The sequence below is a fragment of the Phoca vitulina genome, unplaced genomic scaffold (genome assembly GCF_004348235.1).
Source record: "Phoca vitulina isolate PV1807 unplaced genomic scaffold, GSC_HSeal_1.0 scaffold48, whole genome shotgun sequence".
NCBI classification, from domain to species: Eukaryota; Metazoa; Chordata; class Mammalia; order Carnivora; family Phocidae; genus Phoca; species Phoca vitulina.
This window is the reverse complement of record NW_022589751.1, coordinates 10629988-10649403: the sequence shown is the minus strand read 5'-3', so window position 1 is coordinate 10649403 and position 19416 is coordinate 10629988. Positions and strand designations below refer to the sequence as shown.

Here is a 19416-nt window from a genome sequence, read left to right as displayed (position 1 = left end):
ATATACTGGGAAATATATAGTCTGGATCACAGAAGGGTTAAGGGGGCATTTAACTGTGGAGAGTGGAACGTTCATCAATGTATTAAGTGTCAACACAAAGAACTATGTGCTATTTATTTAGCAATAGTTGGTAAGTCAGTTAATCCTAGGGTTAACATTTTCATCTCTGATATAGGTCAGGGATATAAATTTACTAAATAGAAGGTGAAGGCAAAAACACACATAAATACTGCATCCCAGAGAAAAAGATCACATTAAGATGAAAAGAGAAATGTGGTTAGAATGAAGGGAATTTCACATTAGGGAAGAAAAGACACAAAGAAAATGCCACACGACCCAGATTATGAGTCAGCAATGCAGCAGAGCCCTTGAAGGCAGAATAATGGAATGCCTAAATAGGATTTCAAAAGGTAGCAGTTGTGATTAAATTTTTTTATTACAGTTGACTAAGTATTCTATAGGGATGATTTTACTTTTAAGTTCTTAGTGATTTAATTAAGCAAACTAGGGGATCAAATCATTGTTTACTTACTCTGCCTTTCAGGCCTGTGACCCAAAAGATGCCTTTTAGAACCAGACAATTAATCACCTACCCCCAAGAGTAAAATGGAAAGAAGTTATGAAATAAAATTTTGGCACGCTTTGAAAATGAGAGTATCTTATTCTGAGAAGTAATGATATCTTCTATCTCCAATTTTAGGTGGGAATCAAGTGTTTTGATAAATCAAACATTGGGAAATTTTATACATACTCCTGAATCTGGTCTTTAAAATGTAGTTTTATTGTTTTGTGTGAATCACTAGCTTAAAACATGATTAAGTCAAATACAAAGGATCCAAGGATGATCTATGCTTTGATTTCCTGCTCTCTGTGCAGCTCTGATCTATTATGTGCTCTGCTGGACTAAACATCACTTCCCCCATGTTCTAAGACCTACAAACTAAAGTTCTTATCCTCCAGATATACACAATATGACTTGCTTAAAATGATTTGGGTACTTCTTTTTTCTTGATTCTTCCCAGGGTAATGTTACTTTCTCAATCTCCTTTAAAAAAAAAAAAATTTTCTTACTTTCCTTCTCTATCTATCTATCTATAGGTTCCATGCCCATTGTGGAGCCCAACACAGGGCTTGAACTCGATCAAGACCTGGTGTGAGATCAAGGGTCAGACACTTAACCAACTAACCCTCCCAGGCGCCCTTGAATCTCCTTTTTAATGAAGGACTAAGAGATAGATTTCTCGTTAAAAGGGTAAGAAGACCAAAGTAAGGTGAGGGAACTTAGCAGGAAGTATTTAAACCTCAAAATCACAAATCCCAAATTCATTAATGAGAAGGTTTTCATTTGCAGTGTTCAACTCTGGGTTTTACAAAGAAAAATATAGAGGACTTAAAAGAGTTCAGAGTAGAATCATGAATGAAATAAGATTTATGAAGAAAAAGTGACCAATGTCAGTCATGTGTTCTTCAATGAACATACATATTGAGTATCTTTTTATGAACCAGACACTATGCCAGACAGCAGAACTCCTCAAGTGAGGGGGGGAAAAAAGCCTATCTATTCTATAGTACTATTTATAAAAGTACCTGTATCAGGATGGCACACAGATTTCAATTTCCATGCTAATTCTGATCAACTGGCAGTGGTCAAGTCAAAACTCACAAAAGAGTGTCATGACTGATAAGCACTGTTTGTCATATAATGGATGGGAAGCAGCAGTACATAATACATATTTGTCTTTACTGTCTCATTATAATAAACACTAATTTTCTAAGAGTCACATAAATAATAGTATCCTGAATTTGTAAAGCACCTTTCTAAATAAACGTTTTTACACGTTAACTTAGATTCTGCACAAAAAATTCTTCAGGGTAAGTCAGGCATTAGTCTTGCTTTGTTGGAAACTAGAGCCCAGAGAGTGTAAGAGACGAGCCTGTGGCAACACAGCTGAAGTGAACGGCAAAAACTCTATTAGAGCCGAGATCCCCTTATTCCTAAATAATCTGCCCTTGATCTCTGAAGATTAGAACAGGATGGTGTCCATATGCTCCTTATTTCTACAAAGGAAAAAAGAAAAGGGAACTGGCTTAAACTATTGTACAGATTTAAGTTAAACCTAGGGAAGAATTTTTTGACAGTGAAAGTTGCTAACCATTGGAACAGAAAACTAAAAAAAAAAAAAAAAAAAACTTGCCGTATTTTACTTTCTAAAGACCTTAAAAATTCTTTTGTTTTTTCCCCCCTGGGGAAAAAAAATGTTAATTACTACAAAAGTCCTTCAAGAGGGATTACAGTATTGTGGAGAGAGCATGGGTTTTAATTAGAGAGGCCTTGGTTCAAATGCCTCCTCTCAATTTACCAACTAGGTAACTTTAGGCCAGGTACTTAACTTCCCTAGGCCAGCTCTAAACTGGAGATATATTTTCCATCATGGAATTATCATAACTTATTACATTGCCTGGAGTTGCCTTCCCAACCTTTTAATCACAAAAACCCCGTCATGCTTTTAATCTTAAAATCTTCAGAACTAAAACCAATCCAATTAAAAATGGGTAAAAGACTTGAACAGGTATTTCTCCAAAGACAACATACAGATGGCCAAAGACACATGAAAAGAGGCTCAACATCACTCATCCTCAGGGAAATGCAAATCAAAACCCCAGTAAGATATCATCTCACACCTGCCAGAGTGGCTAAAATCTAAAACATAAGAAACAACAAGTGTTGGTGAGGATGTGGAGAAATAGGAACTCTTGTGCACTGTTGGTGGGAAGGCAAACTGGTACAGCCACTGTGAAAGACAGTATGGAGGTTCCTCAAAACATTAAAAATAGAACTACCATACGATCCAGTAATCACACAACTGGGTACTTATCCAAAGAATAAAAAAAACACTAATTTGAGGGGCGCCTGGGTGGCTCAGTCAGTTAAGCACCTGCCTTCGGCTCAGGTCATGATCCCAGGGTCCTGGGATCGAGCCCCGCATCCGGCTCCCTGCTCCGCGGGAAGCCTGCTTCTCCCTCTCCCACTCCCTCTGCTTGTATTCCCTCTCTCACTGTGTCTCTCTCTGTCAAATAAATAAATAAAATCTTAAAAAAAAAAAAAAACTAATTTGAAAGGATACATGCACCCCTATGTTTACTGCAGCACTATTTACAATAGCCAAATTATGGAAGCAGCCCAAGCATTCATCAATAGATGAATGGATAAAGAAGAGGTGGTGTGTATATATACAAGGGAGTATTATCGAGCCATAAAAAAGAATGAAATCTTGCCATTTACAACAACATGGATGGAGCTAGAGAGTGTAGTGCTAAGCAAAAGAAACCATATGATTTTTCATTCATATGTGGAATTTAAAAAACAAAGGAAAAAAGGAAAAGAAGGAAACAAACCAAAAAAACAGACTCTTAACTATAGAGAACAAACTGATGGTTACCAGAGGGGCACTGGGTGGGGGGATGGGTGAAATAGGTGATGGGGATTTAAGAGTACACTCATCTTGATGAGGCCTGAGTAATGTATAGAATTGCTGAATCACTATATCATACACCTGAAACTAACTTAACATTGTATGTTAACTATATTGGAATTTAAAAAATTCTTCAGAACTGAAGTGAGAAGAAAAACAACTGCTTAAAATCATATTTTCTTCCTTACTGAAGGCAGGTATCCTCACTTGATTGTAAGTCTTAAGTAAAGGAACAAAAATTTTCCATCTCTCTAATTCTCCCAAATAAGAGCACAATGCTAGAAGAGAAGTGCCTAGTGAAATGCCAAATGTTGTTGATAGGGTATCACAGGAAATTTAAAATTAAAAAAGTACTGAAAAAGATTCCATGCACTGGAATCTGTGTTAGACTCACCATATAATAATATTTCCACTATTACTAAAAACAGCAGCAGCTAACATTCATCATATACTTATTACAGGCCTATAGAAACAGGAGAGCACACATTCCGATGGGTTCTGAAGATGACTAAGCATCTTTTGTGAATTATCTCACTTCATTTCCATTTTATGGATGAGGAAACAGAGGCCTCCAGAGAATAAGTAATCTGCCCAAGGCCACCAAGACAGTAAATGGTAGAGCTTGGAGATAGACGTAGGCAGTCTGCCACAACCTAATGTTATCCACTATGCTGTACTGATCCCTCTCCCCCGCCCCCACAGTGGAAGAAGATGTGGAACAAGAATATCTGCTCTGTTTAATACCTAAATGGTACTTTTAATTTCCACAGGAAAAAACAAAATTTTTTTTTTTTTAAAGAAAAAACTCTTGCAGGCAGGTACAAGAATATCTGCCTAAAGCATAAAGAAGTCAGAAAGAGATATATCAGAAATTTTCCACATGCGTTTTCTCAGATATGAAGAATGGGAGAGCTATGAAGCATAATAAAGGAAGAATCTTCTATAATCTGTACAGCCTCAGCACCAAAGTGAGTCTCCATTCACAACTAAAGGCTTTCTTTTATTTATTTTTTTAAAAGATTTTATTTATTCATTTGAGACACAGAGATACAGAGAGAGAGAGAGCATGAGCAGGGGAAGAGGCAGAGGGAGAGGGAGAAGGAGGCTTCCCGCTGAGCCAGGAGCCCAATGTGGGGCTTGATCCCAGGACCCGGGGATCAGGACCTGAGCCGAAGGCAGACGCCCAACCATCTGAGGCACCCAGGCGCCCCTAAAGGCTTTCTTTTAAAAAGTAAATAACAGAGTACTCACTGAGCCATTTTTAATTACATCACTGAAATGTCCGCTGGGTAAGTGGGCATTTAAAACAAATACTTCAAATGAAGCTGTATGCTAATGTGCTTACAGAAAAACAGAGGGCAATACTCAAAACGTACCTGTGCAAAATGCCTACCACAGTACATGGAGCATTCCAGTTAATGTGACACACACAGGGTAGGGAAGCATCAGACACTGCACAAAGAGTCGGATCTTCTCCCTCTACTGATCTTCTGAGATAATTGTGGTTATCAGAGAGAAAGCACTTTCTTCAGAGATAACCAACTACTAAAGGGTTAAGGGTATTACACATTCACCTTTACTCTAGTTCTATTATTGCCATCTATAAAAAAACAGTTTCTATATAATCTGTAAAGGGCCTTTGAGTGAACATGCATTGGAAAAATCAAAACTGCCTCATTATAATCATTAAGGTTTCAAAAATTAGCTGGGTTCCATGCTGAAACTCTAGCACCTGCCATGACACACTCTGTCACTGGTTATCTGGCCAGTGCAGCTGAGAGTCCGCAAGCTGCCTGCTATCACCACAGCAGAGTGAACAGGAAGTATTAATGGCCTTGTTAGACCGGCAATAAACAAGGAGTTTGAAACTTCAATTCGTTTAATGGAAAAATGAAGTTACTTTTTGGTAAGTGGAATTTTCAGAATAAATTGCCTTCGCAGATTCCAGAGATCGTGGGCTCAGGCAATGAGACTAAAGCCTGGAAGGTTGATAAAAAGTACTTAAGTGTAAAGCCAGAGTCCCTGACCTTTACATATAAGTCAACAGCCTAGAAAGAGGGAAGAGAGAGATTTTAACCTCAATTCCAAACTACAGGGGAAAAAAAACCCTGCTGTGGATCAGTGGAAATATTTTCTAAGAACTCGTAGGTACTGCAAAATAATCAGAAGATAGGTTAATCTAGATGTACTCTAATGGAGCCACTCAAGACTGTCTTTAGAGAAAAAAATACCTCCTACAGTTACTATCGTCCATGTCAGTTGCTGGCTTTTCCTTAATCTGTCTTCTACTTGCAATCTAAACCATTAGATAATATCATGGCAATCATGGCCCCGTAAAACTACAGCAAATGTTTTCTGCCTGGGAGACTCCTTTGTCTTCACAGGAAAATTTTGCTCAGACTTTAGAGCAAGAACTATAGAAAAAGCCATGGATGATGAGCTGAAAAGCCCAAACCTATCTCTTGGAAAACAGAGCATGGATTAGGATGCCTTGGTGTGTGGAACAGGAGGACAAATCCTGAAATGTCTTCCCCCTAAACATAAGGCATGAAAACAATTTTAATAAACTTGAGAGGCTTCTAGGAAATGGAGTGGGCTTCATTCATTTTTTTTTTTTTTTTAAACATATGCCTTACAGTGAGTCTAGAGAACTAGAGAGGAACACCATCACTTCAACTCACCTCGGGCTTCCTGCAGTTTCTTGAGCTCTGCTTCCCTTTCAGTTTTGCTCTGTTTACTTCGAACCCCAAGGGCACTGATGACTAACCTTCTGGCTAGGGCTGCTGAAGTCTCAGGACGCTCCTTGGCTGGCTGCAGGAACTCTAAAAGGGAAAAAAGGGGTGGGGGGGAGCAGAAGCAAGTAAGGAAGAGAAATCTAGCACCAAATGATTTAACTCTGTAATTAACATATAAAATAGACTAACAAGGGCTGCCTCAGCAGTAATTAACACAGGCCAATAGATGATGATCAGAGGAAACTAACATGGCAAAACACAAACAACCCTGGCTTCGTTATCTGTATTAACACAATTTCTACAGTGACCCTTGCAAACAGTTCAACACTGAGGTAAACCAGAGAAGGATGTCATCAGAAAATGGTTGCTGCATTGCTTGGCCGTATCTCCCACTCTCTCCAAGTGGCTGCTCAGATGCTGTATTTCCAACATAGCCTTTTGCCTTTTCCTTAAAACATACTTCCTTTAACATTAAAAATAAAAGTGATATGCCTTTAAAACTCTAGATGAGGTACAAGTGCTAGAAAAAACAGTAACACAGCTACCAAAAAGAAAAAGCCCCTGAGATGACTGGCTCACCGGCATACGCTCTGGCTTTGGCCTTGGCTGCTCTTGTGGCCTGTGACAAGGGCCGGGTTTTCACCACAGTCTGTTTACTACCCAGAGCATCACGAGCTGTGAAGAGGAATAAATATAAGAAAGCAGAAGATATGAAAAAGAGTGATACAAAGGAAAATTTAAGGCTAGCTCTCAGTATTTCCTAGATGTCTAGATGTTACGCCTTTTTTTTTTTTCATGGCAAACAAAAGAGATGGTCAGCTCTAGAAAATCCATAAACAGCTTGGCAAGTGATTATTTTATATCAGGGATCAGCAAACTATAGTTTTGTGACCAAATCCAGCCATCCACCTGTTCTTGTTAACATTTTACTGAAACAGAGCCATTTCTATTCATTTGAATACTAGTTTAGGGATGCTTTCTTGTTACAACAGCAGAATTAAGTAGTGACAGAGACCTTACACCCCAAAATATTTACTACCTGGCCCTTTACAGTTTGCAGACCCCTATTCTAGGTGGTTCAGAGAGGAACCAATATCTCTAATTTCTTTGAATGCCTCTGTATCACATCTATCATGAGGCTAATGATATAAGTGAAAAGGCCCAAACATATATTCAGAAAGTAGGTATTATAATTTCTCACTGGAAAGGTTCAAGAGCTACTTCAAATTCATTTGTCTGGGTGGAAAAAAATCACAAAATTTTTAAGATTTAGTCACACTGGCTTCTTAAATTTCTACCTATAATCTGTTTATGTACAATCATAACTGACAGTTATACAGCATGTAACCTTGGAAGGAGTTGGCTCTCTCTCCAAATTACAACTGGATTAAGGTGAAAAAGGGAGAGGGAGAGCACATGGGTACAAAGTACTATGCCTCAAAAATCTGTAGCTGCCATTTACTACACTGGCTGAATAAAACGCCAGTTGGCTAGAATACAAGGGAAATAAGAACAAGTAGCAAGAGAAAATAGACAATAAGGAAAGACCACAGCAATCCACTGAGTGCATACCTGTAATTGGACTGGAGAATACTCCGAGGGCGTGTGTGTCATCCACCCATTTAATATCAAATCCTTTCTTTCTGCAACAAAAACAACACAATTTTATTTCTTAAAATAAAATTTACTTTTATGAAACATCTTTCAAATAGAGTCTCATAAAGCATTTCATGATGAGATAAACACTCAACGAGTACACAGGTGGAATGGGGATAATGACACAAAAAACAACTTAGAGAACAGAAGAAGCCACTGAATTCTAAAAGCAATAATACCATCATAAAGAAATACCTGGGAGTATTTTACGTTCCCAGCCATTTTATAGACATCAACTAATTAATCCTCACATGTCCCTTGGGGAGGTGAAGTATTTATCGCACTATTTACAAGAGATGCTCTTATGGGCACAGAACAAGAAGAAATGAAAGGAGGAAGCAGAGGAGGGGCAGAAGAATATTGGAAGAGGAGGTAGGCAGAGAAGATCACCTGGATTTAATGCAAATGTAGGCTCATGGCCAGAGAGAAAGAGAGGGAGACAGGTCATTTAAAGCAAGAAACATGAACAAAAAAGAAACCCCCCAAAAAACAAAAAAAATCAAGTAATTGAGAAAAAAGACAACTATAATCAGAGAGGCTGGCCTATTATTCCTAGCTGTAGAAAGGAAGTAAGAAAGGGAAAACAGGAAAGAATTGTGGCAAAGTCAGAAAAATTCAGGATAAAAGATATCAGGATCAGAGAAACATCAGACAGGATTAGAGAGAATCAAAAGAATGACCATTAAAACATCTTTATTTTGGAGCAAAGCTATTACATATTTTTTTTAAAAGAATTTATTTATTTGAGAGAGAGAGAATGAGCACAATAACTATCAAAATGATGACATTATTTTTTCAGCAAGGAACTTAAAAACTGCTCATAGATTCAACATAGTTCTATAGAAAGGGCATGGGGCTGAGGGTCAGATACAAAAGGACTCGGGGTTCTGACACCTTGAGATCTTGGGCAGATTTAACTTCTCTTGAAGCTAGGTCTGCTCATCTGTAGAAATGGGCATAGCACCTTCCAAACAGAGTTATTGTGAAAATGGAAATGAGATCATCTGTGACAAGGCAAAGAGCACAGTGTTGAGCACTTACAGGCATTTCATAAATGAATGGTGCTCATTATTTTTTATGACTAATAGCAATATTCATCAGAAAGATTATTAATATTGATAAACACGGTGACTAAAATATAAAGTTGACTCGGGAACCTGACTCTCAGACGTTATTATAGGCTTTTGCACCGTGACCTTGATTTTATTTTTATAAAGCACTAATAAAGAAAGAAAAAGAGAGAACAGCTAAAATATCTTCCTTCAGTCAAGAAAAAAAATTCCTTTGAGGAAAAAAGGAATGAAGGAGGCTTTGAAGGTTAGAGAATTTCCTGAATGTAAGGGTAAGTTTGACCATGGCATAAAATGACCACAGGTTGGGGCGCCTGGGTGGCTCAGTCATTAAGTGTCTGCCTTTGGCTCAGGTCATGATCCCAGGGTCCTGGGCTGGGATCGAGCCCCACATCGGGCTCCCTGCTTCGTGGGAGGCCTGCTTCTCCCTCTCTCTCTCTGCTTGTGTTCCCTCTCTCGCTGTGTCTCTCTCTGTCAAATAAATAAAATCTTTAAAAAATAAAAATAAATAAATAAATAAATAAATAAAATGACCACAGGGGTTGGAGACTGAAAAAGTTCAATAGCAGAAGAGCCTGTATAATAAGAGTTTACAAAAAGCTTAGAAAAAGACCTTAGATGGGATCTGGAGAGCCTTTTACACTTTGGAATGTCATAATCCTTTAAAATGCTTCTCCTCTTTTGGGAATGTTTTTGGGTTTGATAGAAAAATGGTCTTGCAGGTAAGATTAGGAAGAAACAAAGCAAAGGGAAATTAATAATTCATAAGAATTAACTAGCCTTTAGGAAATTCTAGACATCAACAAAACTAACCTTGGTTTTAAAAATCATCATTACTAATAACAATCTAAGGTAGTACTAATTTGAGATTTAAGCTCATTGACTGCTTTTTAAAATCTATTAGGCACTCTATATGGAACAGGCCCTGATATTAGACTGACTGACCAACCCAATACATTTAGCAGAAGGTCTATGGAAAGATTAACTGTCCTCCAGGATCCAGTCACCTGCTTATTTCTTTTAGCTATAGAACTGATACCCTCCCCCCGATCCAAATTTAAGTGAGGTACATGGCTGCTAACTAATTTTGCCTGTTCTAGAACTTTATAGAAAAACAGGGTGCTCTTTTTTCTTCTAAGAATTTATTTATTTGAGAGAGAGAGAATGAGCAGTGGCGGGGGTGGGCAGAAGGAGAGGGAGAAGCAGGCTCCCCACTGAGCAGGGAGCCCGATGTGGGGCTCGATCCCAGGATTCCGAGATCATGACCTGAGCCAAAGGCAGACGCTTAACCAGCTGAGCCGCCCAGGCGCCCCTTGTTTTTGTACATCAAATTTCACTGAATACAGCCACGCTCATGTGTTCACATATTGTCTGTGGCTGCTTTTGTGCAATGATGACAGAGCGGCCTAAAATATTTCCTATCTGGTTCTGTAAGAAAAAGTGGGGGGTTAAACCCTAACTGACACAGAATCTTACAAATTCAAGATCTACATGCATGGAATTTTAAATTTAAATGTGTAATATCAGACAAAAGACCTAGTTCATTTTTAGTATCAGGATTAGAATGTTAAAGTATAATCCTTCTTGGTATTGACTTCTTCCAGATCCTGAAGATCTTTTCCCTAATAACTTTCTTTCTGAAGCTTATTTTTTATTGCTTCTTTATTCCTGAAGATTATTTTCTTCTTATAAGCTAAAGATACAGAGGTATACTTCTGATTCTTTTACCTTGTCCTATATATGTATGAACTATGTATGAAGAGTTAATGCAATTGTTTTCAAACCCACTTACATCAGTTTTAGTTTATATTTTCACTACATAATTTAATAAAATTAAAACAATGAAATATGAGTGTGAAAAAGAAAAGATGTTGTATCCATAAAAACTTAACTGAATGCTTTGGAAGAGTAGAGAATGGTGAAGTCACTAAAAAATCCAAAAATGACTATCAATTATGTTTGGGCAAAACAGCTATAAAAAGACAGAGAAAACATTTTAACCTATAAGGAGTAAGCACTCAGATGCCTCTAAAGGTACATTAAAGTTCTCACTCCACTTTAGTTGATATATTATGAGGATAACATACAAGAACTCTTCTATCAATAGACAAGTAACTTAAAAGAAATAAAAAAGGCCTTGGCACCACGTCAAAGACTGGCAAGTGACTAGACATTTATATGTGTTGTTAAAATAAACTAGCTGACACATAACAATCATTTTTTTATCGTTCTCCACTTGACTATTTCTATCTCAGTGGTCAGAATAACCTCAAATCAATAATTTAATTTACAGTGCTGCTGAACTCTTCGGGTCCTTGGTGCTTGGCAGAAGAAAACATGTATCCTCTCAGGAAAAACCCTCTTCTACTGTAGACTTCAATTCCCATAAATAAAATTCCAAGGAAAATAGTTGGCTCACAGTAAAAAAAAAAAATAACTAAACCTCCAAAAAAGCAAGGCACTATGTGTGAGAATTTGCAGAAGCAGAACTAAAAAGACTTCAGGTAAAGGAATTACCAGACACAAACCACAGAAGGTCTATGTTTAATACATTTAAGACATTTTTTAAATCTTGAAAATATTTTAGACAAAAACAAGAAACTAAAAAATGACCAGATTTTAAAGAGAAATAGAGAACTTAGAAAAATGAAAAATATAAAATGAAATTTAAACATTCAATGGACAGACTTAACAGCAAATTAAAACAGCTGAAGAAAAAATTAGTGAACTGGAAATAAGAGCCAAGGAAACTATTCAGAATGTAACAGAGACAAACACGGAAAATATAAAAGAGAGGTAACATGAAGATTAAGTGAGAAGGTCTAATATATATTTTCTTGGCATCTTAGAGAAGGTAAAAGAGAAAGACTGGCAGAAAGGCACTACCTGAAGAGATAACTATGTGTTCTCCAAAACCAATGAAAAATCCTTACTGATTTAAGAAGCTCAAATAATCTCAAGAAGAATAAATTTAAAAAAACACAAAGCCACACCATACTAAAATGCACAATACAAGACAAAGAGAAACCCTTAAGAGCATCCAAAGAGAAAAGACAGATTACATTCAGAAGCAACAGTTGTGAACTTTCAGCTGGCTTCTTATTCTCCACAGAGAAAGCCAGGAGGCAGTAGAATAAATCTGCACTTTTCTGAGAGAAAAATGACTGCCAACCTAGAATTCTATACCTAGCAAACATGTCTTTCAAAAATGAAGTTGAAATAATGCCATTAAAAAAACAATAAAAAACCCAACTGAGTTTGTTAACAGCAGATTGTCACTAAATTAAACGGTAAAAGAGTATGTTCCATGCAAAAAGAAAATGATTTCAGATGGAAGAAATGAGATGCAAGAGATATAAATGAAGAACACAGAAAGTGGATCAATCTGAATGCTGACTCTATAAAATAGTAACATCAAATGGAGTTTAGAAAGAAAAAATGTTAAAAAGAAAATAGTCTCAATAGCGTATTAGTTGGGGGTGGTGGAAAGGGAGGGAATGGAATTGGGAAATGGAGTTAAAAAGCCCTTATAGTGTTTGGAAAGAGTGTAAAACTACTAACTTTAGGCATTGGTAAGTTAAGCATGCATTTTGTAATTTCTAAAGTAACCACCAAAGAATAGAAACAGAGTATCATTTCCAAACAAAATAGAATGAGAAAAAAATACCTCATCAATCCAAAAGAAGGCAAGAAAGAAGAGAAAAAGATGAAACAAGTAAACACAAAAAAAGATGGCAGACATACAACCAAATATATCAATAATTATAATAACTATTAAACGGACTAAATGCATCACGAAGACATCCAGAAGTTATAACTGAAGATATTCTTCTTAAATGCCCAAAGTGGGGTCTAGAAAGACTATTTGGCATTTTTAAAGAACTTAGAAGACAGACTTGATACAGAAGATTTCTAAAGGACTTGGAAAAGACAATAAACAAAACTGATGCTAAGTAAACAACAGGGAATATGCAAACAAGAAATGATTTTTCAGAAGACATTTTAAGAAAACTTCATCCTGCCTTCCCAAACATGCCCAGCTATTTGCAAATACTTACTGATAACTGCAGAAAACCCGCAGGAGGTCTTCAGTACGAAATTCTTGGGGGAAGTCATAAATTTCAATGACATGTGGAAATTCACAATCACTGAGGTCAATATCAGAAACTTCATGGTTGTAATAATCAAATCTAGGTTCCTGGATGCTTTCTCTATTCTTCATATTCCCTGATAACTAGAGAAGAAGAAGCATATAAGTGACTGTTACATCAAGCCAGAGCATTATAAAATATCCTACCATATATAAATAATCCTCCTTGTCTCCATATTCCAATTCCTTAACCTTTAGCACTGTCTCTGTATTAATGCTGTTCATGAATACAATAATGACCAGAGGTCTATCATCCAGTTTATATTAACATGTGGAATACTTAAAAAGGTGTTGAAATTCTGGGGCGCCTGGGTGGCTCAGTCGGTTAAGAGGCTGCCTTCGGCTCAGGTCATGATCCCAGGGTCCTGGGATCGAGCCCCGCGTCGGGCTCCCTGCTCAGTGGAGAGTCTGCTTCTCCCTCTCCCTCCACCTGCCTCTCTGCCTACTTGTGCTCTCTCTCTCTCTGTCAAATAAATAAATAAAATCTTTAAAAAAAAAAAAAAAAAAGGTGTTGAAATTCTAACAAAGATAGGCAATGCATGAAACTTAACTTGCATCTATCAACCAGTGTGTGAGAAAATGTAGAATGATTAATGTGGTGAGTTACAAATGGTACATCTTGGAAAATGAATTTCAGAAAATAGCTGAAGAGATGAATTAGTAACATTTGTTTTATTTGAGCTTATTATCAGGCTCATCTCATAGTTTCTTTTCTGGAAGTAACAAAAACAAAAATTTTTAAAATGAAAACACTGTTAGTCCACCTTTTCTTATATTTAGCTTACAAAGGAATTTGTTAAGACAAATGTGAGTGGTAGAAGTAATTATATTTAAGGTCTCTAGCATGACAGCTACCTATAGGAATTCCCACATAGCAGATTAGTTTAAAAAACAACAGTAATGGAAAATACTTAAAATTCTACCATTCTTTGAGAAAACTGAAGGCTATTAACTATTTCACACTTCTGGAAGCAGAAGGGAAGGGGGAAAAATGGGAAGTGGCAGCAAAGTCAACACAGTCCTTTTGTCATTCACCTGTTTTAAAGCCTAGCTGCTAGTACTGATCACCCAAAGCCTTCAGACCTAAGAGTGTCTTCTCCTTGTTAATCAAAAGTCCAACTAGGTCTCTTCAAGCTTTTCCCTCATTTCTATTGTGCCTTACTGCCCATCAAATGAGGAAATGAGAATTTGTAATGCCAAGGATACAGCTCCTTTCTTTGCAAAAGTAAAAAATGGATTCAAGAATTTTATTTGGGAGGAAGAAGAGAGGGAAGGTGATATAGGTAAAATCAACAAAAATGTTTATTTATTGTTGTACCTCTAGTTCCTTTTCTCCATTAAGCTTTAGTTTACATTTTTTTAAAAAAAGGAATAATAATAGCACCTATACTTCACAGATAGGTGTGTGGAGTAAATGGTTTGTAAGTGCTCAGCACACTAAGTATTATACTTATATAATACCTAAGTATTCAATGAATTCAACCAACTTAAATTTTAACTGAGTGCTGAATCTATCACAGGCCAAGCGCCATGTTATTTCCACTCTGCTTAGGATGTAGAAAGCAGGAAGAGAATTATTCCTTCCACCATAACAATGAGAAAAGATTAGGTGATCCATAAAATAGTAACTTTTCTTGAATTCACCAGATGGCTGAGTATGGGAGACAACCAAAAAAACTGAAATCCCAAGAGTGACAAGTCCCTCCAAAGACAAACAGAACACAGAAACTGTTTTGCCATTGGCAGATCATGGTCAAAGAAGTGGGCACTACAAAAGCTGGCAAGAAGAAATCAGCTAAACTTAAATTCTTAAAAGCCTAAAGTGGGCTGGTCTGTCAGTTTAAAATAACTGTCCCCGAGACAAGGAAGGTCTGCAGTCATTTCCAAGTCCATCCTTACGTCAGTGCCACACTGTCTTGATTACTGTAGTTTTATAACAGGTTTTGAAATGAGAAAGTTTTAGGTCTTCCTATTTTGTCCTGCTTTTTCAAAATCATTTTGGCTATTCTGGTCCCTTGGATTTCCATATAAATTTGAGGATCAGCCTGTCAATTTCTGCCAAAAAAAAAAAGAAAGAAAAAAAGAAAAGGGCAGCTGGGATTTGCTGAATATGTAAATCAATTTGAGAAGTATCTCAATAATAAAAAGAAAAGATGAACATGGGATATCTTTCCATTTATTTAGGTCTTCTTTAATTTCTTCCAACAATGTTTTGTAGTTTCTGGAGCACAAGTTTCATACCTCTTTTGTTAAATTTATTCCTAAATAGTTTTTAAATACAATTGTAAATGGAACTGTTTCCTTAATTTCATTTTTGGACTTCCGGCATTGACTTTTTGAGTTACTTTGCAAAAACCGAAACAAATCACTGCATGTCTGTGCATTTATAAATTGGGGCTAAATAATGCATTGTGAGACATAAACAATGCATGACTACAAAATGCCTTGGAATTATAAACCCTAAGAACTGATTACATAAGAGGAAGGAAAGGGGCGTCTGGGTGGCTCAGTTGGTTAAGCATCTGCCTTCGGCTCAGGTCATGACCCCAGGGTCCTGGGATGGAGCCCTGTGTCAGGCTCCCCGCTCAGTGGGAAGCCTGCTTCTCCCTCTCCCTCTGCCTGTAGCTCCCCCTGCTTGTGCTCTCTCTGTCAAACAAATAAATAAAATCTTAAAAAAAATAAAATAAAGAGAGGCAGAATGGCCTGCCAGGAACATTTGATCATGGTCCTTTGCTCTAACCTACTCAGCAAAATTGAACTTATATACTTACATCCCATTTCTAAGGAAACTATTAAGTGTTTTGGCTTCTGGGACTGGTTAAATGCAAAGTATTAATAATAGCAAAACACACAATTCTTATTCTACATTTCATAACAATAGATCTAAAGCCTGCAAATTAGATACTCCTGACTAGTTTTTCCTATCAGACACCACTGTTTATCAGGGATTCCTAACTTTTCCAAGGAGGAAGAATTTCATTTCATTTCCCCACAGTACGGATTTTGGTGAGATCAGTTTACATATCCACTAGTAACATTTTTTGTGGAGGTATGGTGGTAGGTAGGAGGCCATACTGTTAATGGCACTTTCTCTCCTGAGAATCTCAGTCAAACATGACAGGGAGCCTTGACAGTAAAGGAGAGGGGAGTTTGTGACTCTGAAGAAGGAAATGTCTAAAAGAGAACAATACGGAATGAAGCGAGGATCAGAGCAAGACTGTGAAGGGAAGTGAGCAGGTGGGGCCGCTGTCACAGTGGGATTAGATAAGGCAATACACACAGCTTTAAGGAGAGGTTGTAAGATTTCACGCACCAATTATACAGATACACCTGCAGCAGACCCGCACTGTCCAACATAGTAGTCGCCAGCCACATGTGGCTACTGAGTACTTGAAAACTATGGCTAATCTAAATTGAGATGTGTTTTATGCATAAAATACACATCAGATTTCAAAGACAATACAAAAAAATCATTAATAATTTCTTATACTGATTACACATGTTGAAATGATATTCTGGATACATTATACATTTCACCTGTTTCTTTTTTTCTTAATGTGTCTACTAGAAAATTTTTAATTATATACATGGTTCCTATTTGTAGCTTGCATCATATTTCTATTATAGACAATTGAAACATTTACTCTGAGTCACATATACTGAAGCAATATCTGTTATACTGTCAATGTGAAACTTTCATATTGTAAGACCTATATATGTATTTTTCTTTCTGATGACTAAGAAATGTTTGATAGAGCAACAGAGGGGAGAGGTTTTGAATTTGATTCATTCTGATCTATTAGACCAAGGGAAAGTTTGCAAATAACTCAGAGCAAATAATTTTGAGTTATGAATCACAAACATTTTAGGATTTTTTTTTTTTACCAATGGTCTGTCTTGTTTATTTATAACGCTTAAGTGAAATCTGAGTTTTCCTTCATAGGCATAACCAGCTTCCACAAAACCATTCAGCTAAATTATCCTCCCCAAAGTGAGGTTAGTTTTAAGACTCTTATAGCCTGGTAGTCTGGTCTTGAAAACAAGTCTGTAAAACAGTACCTGACTTGCTATGACTTAATTGCCTTGATCCCTTTTTGTAGAGAAAAAAAGGGTGGCCAAATTAGGTCAATTAGGCATGGATCATTGAGCTTTTTATTTTTTGTTGTTTTTTGTTTGATCCTTGGTTCTTCAAGATACAAAAAGAAAAACAAAAAGTTATGAAGTTACCAGCCAGTTACTCTCTACAGACAAAAAACAAAAATATGCTACATTATTTTGGAATAAAGTTATATTTATATCTCTGTCAGATGAGCATGTCAGATGGCTGCTATTATTATCCTGATTACAAAGATGGAGGATTGCATCACCGAGAGACTAAAGGATATCCTTAAGATTACAAATCAAGTTACTGACAGAGTTTGAATCATAACTCAGGTCTCCTGATTGCTAGTCTAGTATTCCTTCCATAACATGATGAAAAGGTCTTTCAGTGAACACAATCAGAAACAGTGCTGTATTAATGTTCAGGACAACTAATTTTCTCTGGTTAAGGATTTATGGATATAAGCTATTCTAGGAAGATGGAAGGGAAGGGCAAAAAGAGAAAAGGAAGGAGGGAGGGAGGGAAGATCAATGGCAAAACTTAAAAGATAATACAAGGTTGCTGATTTCTTTCTAGTTGTATATTCTAGATAGCATACAGAGCATAAATTAAACTTTCCAAAACACTGCTGTGACCATGTCATTCCTTTGATCAAAAATCTTCAGTGGCTGTACTTAAAGCTCCCATAATTTGGCCCCAACCTACCTGTGGTAGGCAGAATAAGAGCCTCTCAAAGATATCCATGTCCTAATTCCTTTATGGTACATGGCAAAGGAGAACTGAGGTAGCGGATGGAATTAAGGTTGCTAATCAGCTGACTTTAAATTCAGGAGATTATCCTGGCTTATCTGGGTGGACTCAGTTATAATCACAAGGGTCCTTAAAAGCAGAAGAACTCAGAGGAAAAGAGACAGTGAGTCAGAGTGATGATATTAGAAAGACTCAACTGACCATTGCTGACTTTGAAATGGAAGGGGCCATGAGCCAAAGAACGTGGGCAGCCTCTAGAAGCTGAAAAGGCAAGAGAATAGGTTCTCCCCAAGAGCCTCTAGAAAGGAATACAGCCCTGCCAACACCTTAATTAATTAGCCCAGTAAGACCCATTTTAGACTTCTGACCTCCAGAACTATAAGATAATAAATTTGTGTTGTTTTAAGACACTAGTTTGTGGTAATTTATTACGGCAGCAACAGTATACTAATATACCTTTCTAGCTTTATCTCATGTCATCCCTTAAAATATGCTGCATTCCAACCAAAGAGTAATATTCACTATGCCTAAACACATCTTACTTCCTCCTGCCTATTGCTTTGGTCTTATTATTTTGCAAGTGCTAACATCTGTCAGTTTGCACATCTCAAAATATATCACACCATTCTCCAAGGACATACTCAAATACCACCTCTTCTATGATTCCTCCCCTAAGTACCCCAAAGCACATATAATCTGATCTCCCTCTACCCTTCTACAGCATTTACCTCATGTGCACTACTTTTGAAATACTCATTACACAACACCTTATATTAGAGCTGGACCTGTCTCTTCCTCCAACCTCATCCTGATCGCCTAACCACCCACCCAACATTTAATGTATGTTCAGCATCCATTACAAAAAGAACTTGAATTTCCATATGTAATAAAGTTGTATTAAACATAATAAACCACTTTAAACTATAGGTGTGTCTGTAAATTTAAACACAGGGGCATCAAGTTACAGGGACAAAGACAACAAAGACTTGACCACTAGTTGGCGGTATAACATGATAACATTACTTACAGAATTAACCCATACAATCAATTCTCAATTACACAGGTTAGTTTATTCAAGTTCTTTGTTTCTATTTTTCTCTTCCCCTTATATCTTGTGGCTACATAACTGCTTATTAACTCACTTTCTGTTGAAGAAAATCAATTTAAAATGTCATTATTTCCTATAAACCTTGATAAATTAAAAGATTTGGTTGAACAGGTTAAAGCTATAAAAAACAACAACAAAAAAAAAGGTTTTTGAACTATCTGGATTTAATTCTATCTAAGGTATGCCAGTATCACAGAAAGTTGAGGGTAACAGCCAAGAATTTTTCACGTCGGTCTATGGTACTGTGAATAAACCAAAAGCTAGAATTAAAATGTTTTACCCATTTAACATCTCATCTTTGGCAGACAGGGAAATAACACTATTTAAAAAAAAAAAAAAAGTATTTCAAGTTTTTTCAAATTTCTCATGACC

The 19416-nt window shown here is 36.9% G+C and overlaps 1 protein-coding gene across 5 annotated transcripts in view; it reads right to left on the bottom strand.

Moving 5' to 3' along the window:
* Positions 1–19416, bottom strand: part of R3HCC1L (R3H domain and coiled-coil containing 1 like) — an 85209-nt gene that overhangs the window by 3938 nt on the left and 61855 nt on the right. For 4 of the 5 annotated variants that reach the window (XM_032432354.1, XM_032432355.1, XM_032432357.1 and 1 more), the window contains 4 exons: positions 12993–13168; positions 7781–7851; positions 6788–6883; positions 6155–6295 (listed from right to left, as the gene is read on the bottom strand). In XM_032432354.1, coding sequence (XP_032288245.1) covers positions 6155–6295; positions 6788–6883; positions 7781–7851; positions 12993–13168 — 484 coding nt within the window. The remainder of the gene's footprint in view (positions 1–6154; positions 6296–6787; positions 6884–7780; positions 7852–12992; positions 13169–19416) is intronic. The other variant, XR_004302686.1, reaches the window with a different exon arrangement.